This window comes from Leptodactylus fuscus, chromosome 7 (genome assembly GCF_031893055.1).
Source record: "Leptodactylus fuscus isolate aLepFus1 chromosome 7, aLepFus1.hap2, whole genome shotgun sequence".
Taxonomy (NCBI): domain Eukaryota; kingdom Metazoa; phylum Chordata; class Amphibia; order Anura; family Leptodactylidae; genus Leptodactylus; species Leptodactylus fuscus.
Window position 1 is genome coordinate 125,127,550 of NC_134271.1, and position 18,331 is coordinate 125,145,880.

The 18,331-nt window shown below is 42.4% G+C and overlaps 1 protein-coding gene across 1 annotated transcript in view; it reads left to right on the forward strand.

Annotated features, from left to right (window-relative positions):
- AKAP6 (A-kinase anchoring protein 6) overlaps window positions 1-18,331 on the forward strand; it is a 175,902-nt gene that overhangs the window by 12,444 nt on the left and 145,127 nt on the right. The window contains exon 2 of the mRNA XM_075282957.1: window positions 12,017-12,311. Coding sequence (XP_075139058.1) covers window positions 12,036-12,311 — 276 coding nt within the window. The 5' untranslated portion in view covers window positions 12,017-12,035. The remainder of the gene's footprint in view (window positions 1-12,016; window positions 12,312-18,331) is intronic.

The window sequence follows — 18,331 nt, forward strand, 5'->3', positions numbered from 1 at the left end:
ATCTATAGAAACATGGCCCATGCTATTGGGTGCAAAATATATAAAAAAGGGCAAAATAGAATACAATGTACCAGAATTTTGGCAACAAACAATAATAAATCGGCCTCAGGATAAGTTCACACGGAGTATTTTGGTCAGGATTTTGAGGCCATATCCACCTCAAAATCCTGACCAAAAAGACGACTCCCATTGAAATCAATGGGAGCCGCTCAGGTCTTTTTTCCGGGAGCCGGAACAAACCGAGAAGCGAGGTGCTCATTTTTCAGGCCGTTCCACCTCACCATTCGGCCTGAAGAAACTCCCTCCTCCGAAATAGGCCCATTCATTGGGCCTTATCCGGAGCAGAGTGCGCGTCTGGATGCCGGTGCAGTGCATCGGCTTTCAGTCGCGGCTACCTGGCTTTTGGCCCGGAACCTGAGGCGGCCTCCGCCTCAAGTTCCGGACCAAAATACTCCATGTGAACTTACCCTCAACGTGCAAGGACTTTTATGTTCTTCCTGTATTTGTACGGGTTTTCTTCCAAATACTGTATATACTTATAGGTTTAATGGCAGACAACAAGGGCAAACATAGTATTTTTAGTATTTGATCTCTATTATAGTCACTTTTATGGATAATCTATAAATAAGGGGTTCGGTGGGCTCTCAATGCACTTAACTGATGTCTTTAAGGGGTATTCCGGTCTGGACCATTTATGGCCTATCCACATGACATGCTATAAATGTAGGTCCCTCTTCTGGGAGCCGCATCTATCTTGAGAGTGCTGGTCACACAACCACTATCTCATGACCACAGTGAGAGGACAGGTGGCTGTGTGCAGTCCCTACTATGGGACCACCAGAATAGTTCTCCAGCTTGACTATTCTCAGAGGTCCCATAGAAGGGAAACTAGAGAACTATGTGAGCATGGCCACCTCACCACTTACTATGGACAGGAGTTAGATGACCCCATTTTCAAAATAGGTGGTTATGCCCTAAATATACCAGATGAGAGTACCCCTTTAACTAGTTCATGATCAGGCCATTTACTCTGGTTAGCGACTGGACACATGTTCATGTTTTTTGGTATATTATTGGCTTATTCGAGTAATATAGGGCTTTATTTTTTTATCTTTATTATTTTTCAGGTTTTTTAAAGTTTTTTTTAAAATATTCAAATAAATGAAAAAAGGGAATAAACATGTCTGTGTTTCACATTTTTCAGTTTTTTTTTTTTTAAATATAAAAATGTACTACTAAAAACCTGCTACTAAAATTTTTTTTTTTTTTATAATTTTGCCTCTTCATTGCATACATTTTTATATAGACGACACATGTATGTTGTGGGAAGTTGGGCTAGAAACTGTGATTTCGTTATGCTCCCCCATAAGGTCATAATAAACCTTTGGGGAACATTGTACCATTATATTTTTATGTAGGTTTGCCCTATACCTGGGCCTGAAACATCATCTTCAGTTACCGGAGGAATACAACCTCCTAGCATAGTCCGCAGAGCTGATCGGAGTCCTCTAGGGCACAGGGGCTCATGCCGTTCCCTGGCACTTGGTGACCGCTAGACTGGGAGGAAGCTGCATCAAGACGACTTCCATAGGTGTATACAAAGCATTCATTGAGCACTGTGTATACAGCTATTGGAAAGGCAGGGATGGTAATAAACTGTCCCTGCTTTCTCCTTGGGGAGTCTGTCTGTCACTAATAGCTTTCTGCATTAACTCTGCAGACCTAAGTTCAGGCCGCTGGACGTAAATCGATGGCTGGTTGGCAAAAAGTGAAAGGCTTGCAGTTTCCTGTTGTAACTATTTAAATTCTACCTAATACAATCTAGGGTTTAGTTCATGGTATATTTAGTTCCTTACATCTTCTTCTATCCCTAGAGACTTGGTCACTACCCATAAAGTGAAGTGGCCCTGGGCCCAATTCACACAAACCAAGATGTGGTGAGCAATGGTGGTCAGGACTGACACTATGTTTCAGGACCACTGCTGACCATGGAGGTTGGACCCTACCTTTCTGAATATTATGGCATATCCTTGGTTCTTGCCATCTTCTTCTATATGACTTTTGCAAAATAACCCATCCCTAGTATTTTATCACCAGCTTAGCTTGGTTGTCTTTCTTTCTTTATGACTTTCCTAGGTGTGGTTGGATGAGATTTGTTCACAGTTGGCGAATATAGTGTTTTTGGCCAAAGTCAAATTAAAATGTGTGATCTGACCCATCTTCTACTGGTTTTCTAACATATCTCGTGCTGACTAGTCAGGTTCATCTTCATACAAGCAACTAATAACTATCATAATTCATGCCACCAATGTCTGAACAGCATCTCTATGATCTCAGCTTTGCTGTGTAGAGGGACAGAATGAGCAGAGCCATTTCATTATCATTAAAAGGCAGTCCTGTTAGTGACACACTGTTACGCTACTGTAGGCTTAGATACGGTGTGACAGCAACCCTATACACACAAATAAGGTGACGGGAACAAACTTTGCAATATATTGTACTTTACTAAAGAAAAGTGCCTGTGTCTTCAAGTATTTCTCCCGTCTTTACTTCTTATCTTAGTGATTTTTGTCCGTAGTCCATAAACAAGCAATATCAATTTACAATATCAGTCTATGGAGAGGGGAGAGGGAGTGAGAGAGATATAAGACTGTGTACAGCATTAACCCATTCCTACCCTGTGCTGTGATATTACATCATACTGATTATATAGTTAATGCTCAGTGCTGTAATAGTATGTAGAATAAGCCTGATGGAAAAATAAAAAGTTATGAATTTTGTAAGGTGGAGAAGGAAAATATGAAAAAAGTCGCTGAGCATTCACATACAAATTGACCCGTGTCCTTAAAGGGTTAAAGGAGACATTTCTGTCCCTGAAGGCTGGATAGGATGGATAACCCAACTGTGTCGTGAAACAGACCTGTGCAAATATCTCTGATGGGGAGTCCTCTACTTCTCCCCCCGCCTCTCTCCATAGACGCCTATTGTACAGATTTGATCAGAAGGAGGCAAATAATGAAGAAATGGGCAATTTTCTTTAATAAAGTATATTACAAAGTTTGTTATTTTCACCTGCGCTATGGATTTATAAAAAACATAAAAATGTTGTTATACTTCAAGGTTCACTCAAGGGTTAGATCACACAGTATTGATCCATATGGAATCACTCTACAAGTACATGAACATTCCGGTGAGCTTTACAGCTTCCAGTACTGAAAAATATGTAACAACCAAGTCATTTTGGTGTTATGTTAAATTGATATCTTATGTTAGTCTTTTAGTTAGAAGTTGCTTCATTCGGGACGTCGGCCAAATTCAGTTTAAAGGGATTCTACAATTAAAACTCTTTTTTCTTAAGAAGGGCTATTCTTCTCCTACCTTTAAAAGTCGTCTCCGCCCTGCCGTTCGGTTATGGCCATAGAACTACAGGAACGTACTGCGCATGCTCGCGTAAGCGGCCACAAGAAAATGGCCACTGGCATGTGCACTCGGTTCTGCCAGCAGCCCGATGGCAGCGCCGACTGCGCAGGCGTCGAAGTGTGACCCCAGCCGGAAGAAGACGAGTGAAGAGGCGGTTGCTGAAGAAGATGGAGGCGGCACTGGAGAGTTCTGTCGCAGCATTGGGGACACCCCCAGTGCTGTTTGAGCGCTGGGGCCTGCCCCCAGTGCTGCGAGAGAACTCATTTGCATACCGACAAAAACAGGGATTTTAATCGAACGGCGGGGCGGAGACGACTTCTAAAGGTAGGAGAAGAATAGCCTTTCTTAAGGCTATTCCGGCGTGTGAACGAAAAAAAAAAGAGTTTTAATGGTAGAATCCCTTTAAGCAACCATACAAGAGACACTGAAGAAGCAGCGCTCACTTTAGAAAGGTCTACATTTGCTTCAGAAGATATAACTAAATAAATCTTTGTCCAACCCTTTCTTGCCACAATGTTCAATATTATGTGATATATTGTGTATTTATATTTTTCTAGCCATTTATACTAAGTACATTGTTCCAGCACGAGACAAGCAAATGGACTTCAAGTACAGTGTAACCTCAGTTACAAAACAACCCGAGCTAGCATTGTACAACAGGCACAAATGTACCCCCCTAACTGCGGGACAACCCCTTTATCGTAGTAAGTTACTTCTAGCAGCTTTACCTTGTTATTAGAGCTGAGCGAATTTTTCAAAAATTCGTCAGCTTCGCCAAATTTTATGATACAATTTGAATTAATTAGTGGTGAATCACATTAAAAAATAGCTAATTCCTGGCTGCCGAGAGCCTGTATACTGGTGTAGAACACTGTGCCTTGCAGTGGTTTTTAGTGATGTCCCACTAGGGGACCTGAACCAGCGGTACACTGACCGCTGGTTCAGCTCTATTGACTGCAATACACATGTATTGTAGACGCTTAAGCTGACTCCCTCATTTCTGGGCAGGATCAACTGGTTACTGGGGGTTACCAGCAGCCTGGGGTCACTGGCCAGATCCCAGGCCGCAGAAAATGCATATTGGCCTCCCCGCGAGGGGTGCTGAGGAGGACATGTAGCATGGCGAAACCCATTGGATGCCGCGGTCATGTTTTACTGCGGCATCCAAGTGGTTAAAACCTGCAAATGGAGCTGTGCTCCAACCAGGGGTTATGGAGCACGCTGTTAGCTGTCAGCTACAGCTAACACCTGCTCCCATTGCCGTGGTTGGTCGCAAAGGGTTAAAGGGCTGTGACATCACAGTGCTGGCTGGCTGCTGATTGGCATTGTGGGTGATCCCGAGTTCCCGGACTTCCTTGCCCCATGTCCTAACATGCAGCAGCCATTTTTAGAAAAAAATGTGATTCGTTACCGGAAATGCGAATCGAATATTTCCTGAAATTCAGATCAAATTCCACTTTGGCAGCTTCAATTAGCTCATCTCTACTTCTTATATCATAGTGCTGTAGTGGCACAAGAAAATACAAGGGTGCGAGCCTACATTAGATGGAATTCTGCAGACCATAAGCTCACAATATAGACTGTAAAATTTGGCTGTATCACATCGAAATGTGGTATAAGACTGATCCTCCTTCAGATCCTAAAATGATCTTTTTCAGTAATAATTCCAATGGTTATTGAAGAACCATAGAAGTAGAAGCGCCTGGGCCCCAATGCAAACTATGTAATAGGGTCCCCTCTTACCATGTGGTATCTATAATGCTGGTGTCTTCTTATGCTATAGAGAAGCCTTTGGACTCTCTGAGTCTCCAGGGTCTGGTAAAGATTGCTACCTATGCACCCCCTATAGCTACACCCCTGTCTGGATAGGAAAGATATACGGTCACAAGAAAGAAACATTCCACTGACTTTGAATTCTATGGTTTTATGTATCATGATAAGCAAAAACATCTGCTCCTTAGAAGGTCTTACAATTGGGTAAATCCAACCTCAGATAAAGAACAACACAACAAATTCCATTGTTTCGTTATTTTTTTCAGGAAAATTGAAGCCAAAATGGAAAAGCCATGTGTAACAAACTTGTAGTCCACCCCATGAATCAATATCTTGTAGAACCACCTTTGGCAGCAATAACTGTGGTTCTCATTATATATGTGGTTTTCTGTATGACTTTATCAGGCTCTCACATAGTTCGGGAGGAATTTTGGCCCATTATTCTTTACAAAGTTGCTTTGGTTCATTGTGGTTTGGGGCATTCATGTATACACAGCTTTCTTAAGGTCCCCCCACTTGGGTTGAGGTCTGGACTTTGAATGGATCATTTTCCAGCCATTTTGTTGTGCATTTGCTCGTGTTCTTGGGATCATTGTCCAGTTGCATAACCCAGTCATGGTCAAGTTTTAGCTCTTGGATAGCTGGACTCACATTTGAGTCTAGAGTACTTTGGTATATAGAGGAGTTCGTGGTTGACTCGAAGACTGCAAGGTGGTCAGGTCCTGTGCCTGCAAAAGAAGCCCAAATCATCACCCCTCCACCACCATGTTGGACAGTTGGTATAAGGTGTTTGGTTTGCTGGTTTGTTTTTTGCCAAACATGGCGTTATGTATTATGGCCAAACACCTTCACTTTGGTCTTGTTGTGTCCAAAGGACATTGTTCCAAAACCCTAGTGTTTTGTTCAGATGCAACTTCAAACTTTAGCCGTACTGCCTTGTTCATTTTAGGAGTTTTTTGGCAGGGGATTTGGATGCGGAATCCGGCTCAAAATCCGCCTGCCAGAACAGATCCTATTGACTTCAATGGGAGCCATTTGCTTCTTTTTTTTCTGCTAGCTAGTAGCAGAAAAAAGAAGCGAGATGACCTATCTTGCTATGGATTCCGAGGCGTCCGTGGCACGAGACTCCCTATCAATTAGGCCCATTCATTCAGGCCTAATCCGGAGCGGAATGTCACGACGGGATGCCGGTGCACGGCATTGGTATTCCGTCGCAGTTAGCTGTGCGGCATGTTCACACGGAGAATCCATTTTCTCCATTTTCCACTGTGTGAACATACCCTTAGAAAGAAGAGGTTTTCTCCTGGCAACCCTTCTACACAAGCCATACTTGCTCAGTCTTTCTCTAACTATAATGTCAGGAACCTGAATATTTAACATGCTCAGTGTGAAATGAAGATCTTGGGCTTTTTCTCTGAGTATTGCAAGTTCTGCTCTTGGTGTGAACTTGCTGGGATTTCCACTTCTGGGAAGATTGTAAATTATCTTGAATGTTTCTCACAGTAGAATGATGAACTTTTATATTGTTTGGAAAAGGTCATATAATGTAACCAGATTAACAGGCAGCAACAATTGCCTCTCTGCGATCACTGCTGATATCTTTCCTCCTTGGCATTGTGTTAACACTAGCCTGAATTTCCCAGACCAGAAAACTGCCAAAATTTCTTATATAGATGTGGTCACATTGCTGATGATTAATTAATCAAGTACATTTGATCAGCAGCGCCTCCCTGTGTATGGAAGCTGTAAGGTTGTAATTCATTTTTCACACCCCGATTCTGCGTTTTGGTCTAGTTTTTGTTAAATAAATAATGAAACAGTATAATACGGCATGTGCTGTTCATCTGAGGTTGTATTAACTTTATTGCAAGACCTTCTAATGACCATATTTTCATATTATATCTTGTAACACAAAACCATAGAATTGAAAGAGGGTGGAGTGTTTTTCTCATGACTGTATAGAATTTTAAACTAAACATGTAGTGTGAACAGAGCCTAAAGCTGGCCAGAAATATGAGACTCATTTCAGTTGAACCTGCAAATTTCCACAAGAGTATAAAGGGGTGCTCTTTCATTTTCCTGACACATTACGTTGAATGTAAGAAGGATAGGACATGGTAAATTTCAACATGCCCAATGCTTTGTTCTCCATGTATTTTGGGGAGGCTACTGTGAGATGTGTCTGGCAGTGGCTTATTCCCTATTCAGAACTCTTGGACTCTCAGGAAAGTATGGAGCTGTTGGGAGCAGTAGCGTCAGCTATTAAAAGGTTTTCTGGGCAAAAAAAATGTTGTTGTTTTTTTTTTTTTTTTTAAAAAAAGGTCTGTTAGTGCTATTAATGAGTTGATAAATGCACCCATATAGCTTTAGCCATGTTTTGAGTGATTTCTGGGTGTCTCTGGGAGCTCTTGGTATCTTCTGCATTTGTTTACATGGTTCAGCTTCCTGCTATGTAACTTCCACACTAACCTCTATCACTTCCCCCTCTCCCTCCCATACAACACTCTCTGTCTCTCTAGCTATACCACCCACTACTAGCACTTCCCTACCTACTCAGCACTACCTCTCTTCTTTCCTTCCTACGTACTTACCTCTCTTCCTTCCTACTTACCTCTCTTCCTTCCTACATACTTACCTCTCTTCCTTCCTACATACTTACCTCTCTTCCTTCCTTCCTACGTACTTACCTCTCTTCCTTCCTACGTACTTACCTCTCTTCCTTCCTACGTACTCACCTCTCTTCCTTCCTACGTACTCACCTCTCTTCCTTCCTACGTACTTACCTCTCTTCCTTCCTTCCTACGTACTTACCTCTCTTCCTTCCTTCCTACGTACTCACCTCTCTTCCTTCCTACGTACTTACCTCTCTTCCTTCCTTCCTACGTACTCACCTCTCTTCCTTCCTACGTACTTACCTCTCTTCCTTCCTTCCTACTTACTTACCTCTCTTCCTTGCTTCATGACCACCCTAGAGATATGGGTATATATACATTTTTGATTAATTATGTTATTTAGAAAGTAGTAAGGTTAGAAGGTGTTTAGATTAGTGTAGGGATTTCCAGTTATCCTGGACAACCCCCTTTAAGAGTACATGGCCATCTTTCGCACCACATATGGGAGGTCAACGCTTGTCTGGAAAAATGTGTATCATTACAATTACAGCTACAGCCTGCCCCGACTAATTCCATAACTGGAGAAGGGGGGTGATGAAATGAAGTCACCACCTCCTTCCAGATAAGCAGAGGTGAGCATGTCCGAGGCTGTGAGTTCTTACCACATAGTAGAGTAGCAAACAAATCCTCCTCTGCAGCTTTATACATAGGGTTGTGTTGGTAGTTGTGCAGTGTTATGTCGGACTTGTAGACAAGTGTTGGCAGTCATGTTGGAAGGTCAAAGCTTCCGCTTCATTCTGCTTATTCACTCTGCTCTGCAAATAAAAATAGCAGTAATATATAACCCCCTGCAAACCTCTCATTACGTACATGAGGGACTAAGTCACTTTGCTTTTCCTTCCCACTCCAGCTACAATAAGTGACCCCTTTAGCCCAGCATTTAGAGACCAGAGTTTATCCATAGTGATAAACTACTTGTTTGTACATTGCTGTCAACAGGGAGGCTGGTGTGGGGGAGGAGGGGTGTGCAGGGGACAGAATATAAGAGGTACTCAGGGCCAGCCTAGAGGACAAAACAATGAACCTTCTGTACACAAAGCCATAGCTTTCACAATACGTTACATACTGAATATGTATTATTCACTCTTGTTGATATTCTCATGGTAGGACTTATATTTATAAAAAGAGGGATTTGCATAGTTATAAGTTTGGGTAACATTAACCTGCCCCTTAAAAGAAAGTTGTTTGTTTTCTTTAGACTGTTGTATTGAAATGTTCCTTGTTATATAAATATATTGTATACTAACCTCTGCCTGCGACTTCGTCTGCGGGTTGTTGGCGTCGATGATCTGCCTATATTCAGCAAATTGCTGCCGTTGATGGTTTGCCTGCTCCGGCATTTCGGCAGCTCTCAAGTTGTCCTACTGCTGAACTTATTCCTCATACCGTGCCTGTGTGCCTGTGATTGTTCCGGCCTCTCAGCAGCACGCTAGGATGCCATATAATGAGTGTGTTGTTGGCAAACTGCCAATTTGGATTAAAGGTGTTTGCCTATGTCAGTTTGTCTGCACTGCCTGGAGCAGATCAGATAATATGCAAATGCCTATACACAATCCACTGAGGGTTAGCTGAGTGTTTACACAGAGCGATAACAGACCTGGCTTTCTCAGAAGCTGAGATAAGCTGCTACTAAGTACAGTGTAATATAGTATATGAACATAAATTCTTAACAATCCTGAAGCCATGTCATTTACCAGGATAAAAAGTAGCCTATGTGTTAATCGAGGTTATAAACTATCTGTGTGCCAGATTTCATTCAAATCCATTCAGTTGTTTTTGTGTGATTGAGGAACAAACATCTAAACAGGATTAGTAGGATAGGATGTGTTGTGCATACACTGAGCGGCCACTTTATTAGAGACATTGGTGTATTCCTGTTTGGAAATTGCACAAGTGATCCCGCAGTGCAGTATGAAATCAAGTTAGCAAGTTTTTCATGATCAGTTTCAGTGTGAGTCCACATCATAATCAAAAAATTCAGAGACCCGAGCGGCTTCAAACAAGACCGGGTCATCGGAGCTAGGCTAGCCAGGGCCAGGATTTCGTACACTGCCACCCTTGTGGGGTTTGGTTTAGAGAGTATACAGACAAAGGTGTCATCGCCGAAAATCATCCATTGAAAGGGGATCCTGCGACTGTAACCAACTGTTCTATTAGAGGATTCAATGGAGGATATCAAGAACCATTCTGGGGTGCATAGTCAATAAGATGCAATAGATACAATGCTGGTATCCAACTATCATGTCGCAACTAATGTTTCCTTAGCATGGATGAGCAGATGACCTATATGATGGGCTATATCAGTAGACAACTAGCTTGTGAGACTCCTGTGGGCAAAAGAGCAAAAATTATATCAGACAGCATTGGAAAACCATCACCAGGACAGATGGTCTAGATTTCTGTTGCACCATGCTGAAGGGATGGGAAGAATTTGGTTTAAGCAGTATGAACCGATCCTGTTAGGTGTCAGCAGATCAGGTTGGTGGAAGTGGAATGATGGTGTTTGCTGGAATGTTTTTTGGTACATCCTGGGCCCTATAATAACTATGTACAGTCCTATGAAAAAGTTTGGGCACCCCTATTAATCTTAATCATTTTTAGTTCTAAATATTTTGGTGTTTGCAACAGCCATTTCAGTTTGATATATCTAATAACTGATGGACACAGTAATATTTCAGGATTGAAATGAGGTTTATTGTACTAACAGAAAATGCGCAATATGCATTAAACCAAAATTTGACCGGTGCAAAAATATGGGCACCTCAACAGAAAAGTGACATTAATATTTAGTACATCCTCCTTTTGCAAAGATAACAGCCTCTAGTCGCTTCCTGTAGCTTTTAATCAGTTCCTGGATCCTGGATGAAGGTATTTTGGACAAACAATTCAAGTTCAGTTAAGTTAGATGGTCGCCGAGCATGGACAGCCCGCTTCAAATCATCCCACAGATGTTCAATGATATTCAGGTCTGGGGACTGGGATGGCCATTCCAGAACATTGTAATTGTTCCTCTGCATGAATGCCTGAGGATTTGGAGCGGTGTTTTGGATCATTGTCTTGCTGAAATATCCATCCCCGGCGTAACTTCAACTTCGTCACTGATTCTTGAACATTATTCTCAAGAATCTGCTGATACTGAGTGGAGATTTACGGCCCTGTGTGTAAATCACGATGGGGCAGTTCTCAAGGCCAAATTAGGTTCAATACACTATGAGATGGGTGTCTCTAATAAAGTGGCCATTCCCTGTTTATCTTTTCGACATATTGTGCCCTGCACTTTCTGTGCACCATAAGGTCTTGCATTGCATGGACTGCAGGACTGTGAGATCTGTGCCTTGTCTTGTCATGGTCGCAGTCAGAGAGAACATAAGTTTCTTAGCCATCAGACTTCCACAGGATGCCCGGCATTAGTGTATTCCCAGCAAGTGCCTGATGCTGACATAGATATGTGTTGTGATACTTGAATGTTCAGTCTCATTGTGGATAGCAGCATACAAGAGCATATAGAATATATAGAAAGGTATGGTTTGGTGACAAGGGGCTGAGTATAAATAATCTGCATGAAAGCCTTAGAAACCCACCATCTGCAGCAATGTCATTTCTGTCTGTGAATTTTCTCCAAGGATTTGCACCAGGGATTTCACCTTTACAATGCATGAGGTGACATCCAAAGCAAATCTGCAACAAAATCTCCATGTGAGGGAGGAAGAAGAGTTAATAAGGACCTGTCAACAGTTCTGAAAAGCCCAGTCGCATCCATCATCTGATAGACGCTGTCACACTGAGTATTTTATTCCTTTGTTTATCCCAAATGATCAGCCATTCCACAGATATAAGCCCTTCTAGTGCTAATGCACATTAAGTTATCCTAGCCAAGTGGGCAATATCACTGTTTCTCTAGGGGTGGGGTCTCTGTGTGCTCTATGTGTTACTGGCCACTTGGCTGGTGGACCCTTGTGCACACAAGTATATTCAGGATATATTTGTCATCCATATAAATTATGGAGTAGATGTGCACCCTTAATGGTTGTTTTGTGGTTTATGGCTTAATCCTCATGTAATGAAAAGGTATGAATTTCTATTAGAATTGGTCTTTTACTTTGATAAATCTGTGTAAATATGAAAACATTATTTTTTCTTTACTTTTACAGGTATGAATAGCTCTACATCATGAGTCTGATGACTACTAGATCCCAGGAGGCAGAGATCATGGATCCTAATGCTGGAGACTCATGTGACGTTGAGCCCTGTATTGGGCAGGATTGTGTCCAGCGCTCTGATAAGCCACCTCCAGTCCATACTGGGGCAGACTGGAAAATTATCTTGCACTTGCCCGAAATTGATACCTGGATAAGAAGCACAGCTGAAAGAGTAAGAGGGCTTACGCAGTCTGTGCAAGAAGACCCTCAAAGCAAGCATGTGGATGTGCATCTAATGCAGCTCAAGGTGAGGAGGACAATAGACAAATATTTGAGTTTTTCTTCCATTTTGCCGCCTCTTCCGCTACAGTATGCCTACAATGCATTGCAATGTTTGGACCAACGTATTCTAGTATCTAAAGCCAATTGTGTTCACAGCCAATGGCAACCTTCCCTTTCGTTCCTCTCCATTCCTAATGATACGCCAAGATGCTACATGTATAATTCAATAAAATCTCCCACAATTCCCCCCCCCATGTGTTTGGTTATTGTGATCCTGTATACACTACTGTGTTAATTCCAGTGCTTAAGTCCTGAATTTTTCAGCTTCTGTTCAGTTCTTCCATTAGACCAAGACCCACAATCTGACCAACCAAATCTGCAATGTCTTCTGTGTAGGCCCAAAATAATTTGTCAGCACTGTCCTATAAGAGCCACATTCAGTGGCGTAACTAGGAATGGCGGGGCCCCGTGGCGAACTTTTGACCACCCCCGCCGCATTCTTGCGTGCTCTATTATTCCCCATAGTGGCCCCTGCACACAGTATTATGCCCCATAGTGGCCCCAGTACGCAGTGTTATACACCATAGCGGCCCCTGCACACAGTATTATGCCCCATAGTGACCCCAGTACACAGTCTTATACACCATAGTGGCCTCTGCACACAGTATTATGCCCCATAGTGGCCCCAGTACACAGTGTTATATACCATAGTAGCCCCTGAACACAGTATTATGCCCCATAATGATCACCCATGAACAATTATTATACTCTGGGGTCTTTTCAGACCCCAGAATATAATAATCGAAGGCCGAGGGGGGATACAAACAAAAAACACTGTCACTTACCTATCCCCAGCTCCGCTGCAGTCCTCGGTGGTGTCGGCCATCTTTAATGACATCAGGGACGTCACACAACTAGGCCCGATGCCTGTATGGAGCGCGGAGAGTTAAGTAACTGTGTTTTTTGTGTTCCTTACCTCTCCTGGGCCTCCGATTATTATACTTGGGGGTCTGCAAAGACCCCCGAGTATAATAATAGTGTTTGTGGGGCCCGCGGCGTCACTTACCGATACCGGCCCCTGCCAGACAGGCCCCTGTGGGACATTAGGGGCCCAGCGACAGCCGCTACCGTTGCGGCAGGTGCTACCTGTGGCAGCTGCTACCCCTGCTACCCTGGTAGTTATGCTCCTGGCCACAGTATATGTTCATAGGGATCCATAGAGCAAATGAGCTCCAGTCCATATAGAAGATACTGTGGGATTCGGCTAGTCAGATTACGAGTCGAGTGATCTACCTTGAAGGACATGAACGGAAGCTGAATACTCAGTAATAAATCACTAGTAATTTTTTTACCTGGTCTATCTGCACTTCATTACAATTACAACTGCAGGGGGTAAATATTCTGAGGGGATTAGACATAAGGAGACAGCTATTTTGGGCACTGGAGTGACTGCAGTTTCTGGATCACTATGTTCTTAGAGCTATAGCTTTCAGATGATGCAGCGCTGTGAACAGCTTTGTAGACTGAGGCCCCTTGCAGACGACCGTAGCTGTTACTAGTATGCTATCTGTGTGCTTTCTGTGCATGGACAGCACACTGACCCACTTATTTCTTTGGGCCCGTACACATGGCCGTGACTTACACCGTCACATGTGCAGGCTGACAGTCCAGGGTGCAAAATATAGAACAGGTCCTATTTTGCAGTCTTTGCTTTAGTGGCTCCAATTCATTTAATGGAAGAGCACGGGCGGCACACACGGACATCTGCGTGTCCCCCATGACCACCCTTGCCTTTAATTCATGGCCGCGGAAAAAGCACACGGTCGTCGTCTGCAACTGGCTTAAGTCCCGATTCACATCTGTGGCACTTATTCCAGCTTTCTGTTCCATCATAGGACAAGAAAAGCACAATATATGTTGCAGATGGATCTGTTCAATGATGGACCTCAGCAGAGTCTGACAGATCCCATTGACTTTAATGGGTCTGTCTGGTATTTGGTTATGGTGGCCAGCATGTTTCCAGACAAAAAAAGCCTTCCATGTAGTGATTTCACCAGGAATTTTTGACAGAATCTGTGATGGGACTGGATCATCTGTAAATCTGGAGTGATATGTCTAACCTGATTTGAAAAAATAGTCAGCATAGGACATTTCCATTCACCAAATCTCTAGCATACTGGGGAGAATTTGGGCATGGAGAATATTTACTAAAAAGAGCAATTGGAAACCTGATTTTTACATTCTGCTTGAAATGATCATAGCATGGGCAAGAAGATACAGCTGCTCCAATGTGAAAAACATCCCTTCTCCAGTCTGCCATACATAATGGACTAGGCTCATCATTTTGGTAAAGAGCAAAGCCATTTAAACCAGGCCCCAAATCTTGAGAATTACCCTGAGGGCTGTACGGAGCCTAAAAAAGTGTAAGGTTCTGTATCTGCAATGAAGAAATGGCGTGGTGCAGTGCATGGCAATAATGTTTTTGTAGCTCTACATGTTGTGCCTTCTAGGAAATGAGAGGATCTGATTCTGAATTGGATCTTATTCAGCCCTGGGGAAATGCAGGATTGCCCAATATCGGGTACTTGGGGTAGGGGTGTGATGAAATGTTATTCTGAAACAAAGGAGCTGTGACATTATAATTGGAGAGATAGTTGGGTGTATAGTTAATGGACATGGAGGTTTGGATGGAGTCTAAGGTAAGGTATCAAGGGGGAGGTCTATGTGATCCGTAGCCGTTTGACATCTATAATACAAATGGGGTGTGATGATTATAGGGAATAACAGAAATACACAGAGGTCATTTGTATTCTCCACCATTTTTGTAAAGCACTTCTTCATGAACAGGGCTGGCATAAGCACCCGGCAAACCCAGCAGGAAGCTCACTGCTCAGCTGAGAACTGAAAACATCAGTTTTATTAACAAAATCCTTGAAAGTGAAAGTTGTAATCCTGTTAGTTTCTCTTTTTATTATTCTGTTCTCTGTACATTTGTTCTGCCCTGGGATTTGTAGTACCTCGCCCTTATACATCTGTTACAAAGGAACCATTACAAAAAGTGTACAAGCATGAAATGATCCAATTCAACAGACCACATTGTAAGTAATGGGGATCTGTTGGGTAATGGTGGTGTCTTCCATGAGATGAAGCCAACACTGTTGTGGTTAGCATTTGTAACAGAATCTACAATGCAGGTGTGAACAGTCTTAATTCGTTTATTTGGGGTTTTTTAGGCATCAGTCATAAACAATCTAAATTTATTATTATTATTTTTTATTATTGTTTATTTATATAGCACCATTAATTCCATGGTGCTTTACATTTGGGGGTTACATACAATACACAGAATATACAGGTAGATATAATACTAACAGTGACCGACTGGCACGGTGGGGTAGAGGGCCCTGCCCGCGAGGGCTTACAATCTATGGTAATATAGTGTATTTGTACCCAATCTAGCAGAAAGGTCTAGAGGTAAGATGGAAACAAAAGGGAAGGAGGGAGAAGTATTAGCTTAAAAATTATATGAGTGGGAAGAGTGTCAGATATGGATGGGATCATCTCCTTCCCTGGCCTATCCAGTCATACCAGCCAATATATTATAATTATAATAATAACAAAATAGTCAGCATATTCTGTCTACCTTCACAAACAGATCACATTAAGGGGGGCTTAAGTAAATTTTTGTGGGAGTGGTACTTTAAGAAGTTAACCGAGTGGTCAAAATTTAGTACATTGAGTAGAAGGATCTGCCATAGTATTAATACAGGGATGGATCCTTTGTTTTGTACTGTATAACTTGTGCATACAGGGCGTCCCATGGATGTGTGATGCTTGGATGGGGGCATTGAGTGCTGTGTTACTGAGATATGATTGTAGATCAATGGGAGACTATCTGGTTCGGGAACCTTATTGGTTAGGACTTCCAATACACAGTTGACAACTCAGCTTCTTCAAGGGATAGTCTAGTTCTTCAAGCACCTCTAAAGTTGGACATCCAAGGCCTGGGCCCTAGTGGTAGTTTCTAAATGGCTTGGGGTTGAGAAAGGTTTTATGGTTGCAGGAAAAGAACAATTTATCTATTTGACTTGGGATATTAAGAGGAGCTCATTGGGTATTGGTAAAATAAGTGACATACATACAGGCTCTCTGAATATACAAAGCTATAGCTGGGGTCCTAAAATTTCATTACAATAGTTATAATTTTTATAGTTTGTTTCATAGAACCAACCTATTGAGTCTGTATAATCAAATTTTCTATTTATCGGAGAACTGTGGCTATTTTGTTGGCTTAATTTTCTTTTTGTAAGGTGGGAACCAAAGTCCAAAGATTGATAAGGGAGCCACAGATGTAACATTTGGGACCTCCCACACAGATAGCTGATGAAATAAGAGGTTAAGCGCTTTGTAATCTCTTCACATATTTCAGAATTACGGTCTCATTAAGTCGCCACTTTGATGAACATTTGGTCGGAGAAGGTAATTGTGTCAATGGGTAAGGAGGAAAGAAGGGGGAGATGGCTATGTTCTACTAAACAATAGTTCTATAGGACTTATGTGTTTTGATCAGACATCTATTCATTGGTGTGCAAGCAAGAGACTCTTGAGATTCCTGTGAAATGAAAGGGGGATGTCTTATTGTATTCACACTAGAGGAGGGCTTCTCCATATGTGAGGTGTGTACTGCCTGGTGAGGTTTAGGTCCCTGGTAATCTTATCTTCACCAGAAAGCAGGGACTCTACAGCAGAAACTGCACTGATAACGCCAGCCTTGCAGTATCCATACAGTGTCCATGGCTAGAAAGACTAAAGGACCTGTGATGATCACTAAGAATCCACAGGTCCTTCACCTAGGAGCAGTTCAACCAGACTCTGTAGGCCGTGTGCTCTATTCTGGAGACAGAAGCATCATAGACTAGTATCTGTTGTGGGCATGCTTCTGATGTGGTGAGATTGGGGAATGATCAATTGCAAGTTTTAAAGGTTTTCTTTAGTTGGAATCTTGCTGTCAATGGGATAGAGCAAGACTGTTTGGGACGGCACTGTTAGCAGTGATGCTGTATAACCCTTTTATCACCATATGACTATATTGTGGTGTTTCAAGCTTCTGCTTAGTGTGAGAAGGTGACAGGCAGAGTGCTGGAGTCTCAATATATCTCCCCCAAGTTTCTGACCTATGTGTGGTCCAGTGTAGGCCTCAGCCCCGGGTGTGGACCCTGGGCTCCTTACTGGGCCATAAAAGGCTGCAGAGCCTACATTTCAGGGCAGATCCTGGGAGGAGAGGAGGCGCCTGGGTCTGTCCTGAAATACTGAGAGTCTGCTGATACTGTACTGTGCTATTTTGTTTGTTCGTGTGGTTGGTATAAGCTACATGTTAAGTTTGCTTTTTACTATTTTGTTAGTGCTCGGACAAGCGGGGTTTTGTTTGACATTTTGACTGAAGTTAAGGCTGCAGTTTATTTAGCTTATTCTGTATCTTAAGTGAAGGTTTATTTATTTTGCTGTTTTTTGTCTTTTTTTTCAAATAAACCTGTTTGCACCAGACATTGTGTCCTCGTTGGGTCTACACCATTGCTGCTACCAAGCTACCTTCCCCATGTTAGGTATTTTGTGCTGCACTGTAGTATTTGTTTGGTACTGCTATGATGAGATATTATACTACACTATGTTGTGTTTGTCATGTCTAGAAAAGCATTTTGTGCTGCATTGCGGTGTTTTACTTTTCTGAGAGGTATTTTATGCAGCATGCTAATACTTGGCGCTATTGTGGAAGTTACGTTTAGTTTGTGCACTATGGTATTTGGTATTGCAATGGGTGTTACATGTGCTGTGGTATTTGGTGAGGATATTATGTGTATAGCACTGTGACATTTTTATGGTACTCCATGGTAGGATTTGTTTGCTGGCGAGGCCTGAGTCAAACAAGTTTGAAAAGTTCTGCACTAGTGGATGTAGTTTAATGTTCCAGTCTCCTTCCAGGATCAGTATTCCTTGTGAGAATTTTTCAAAGTCCACCAAAATACACTCAATGAACACAGCATGTCT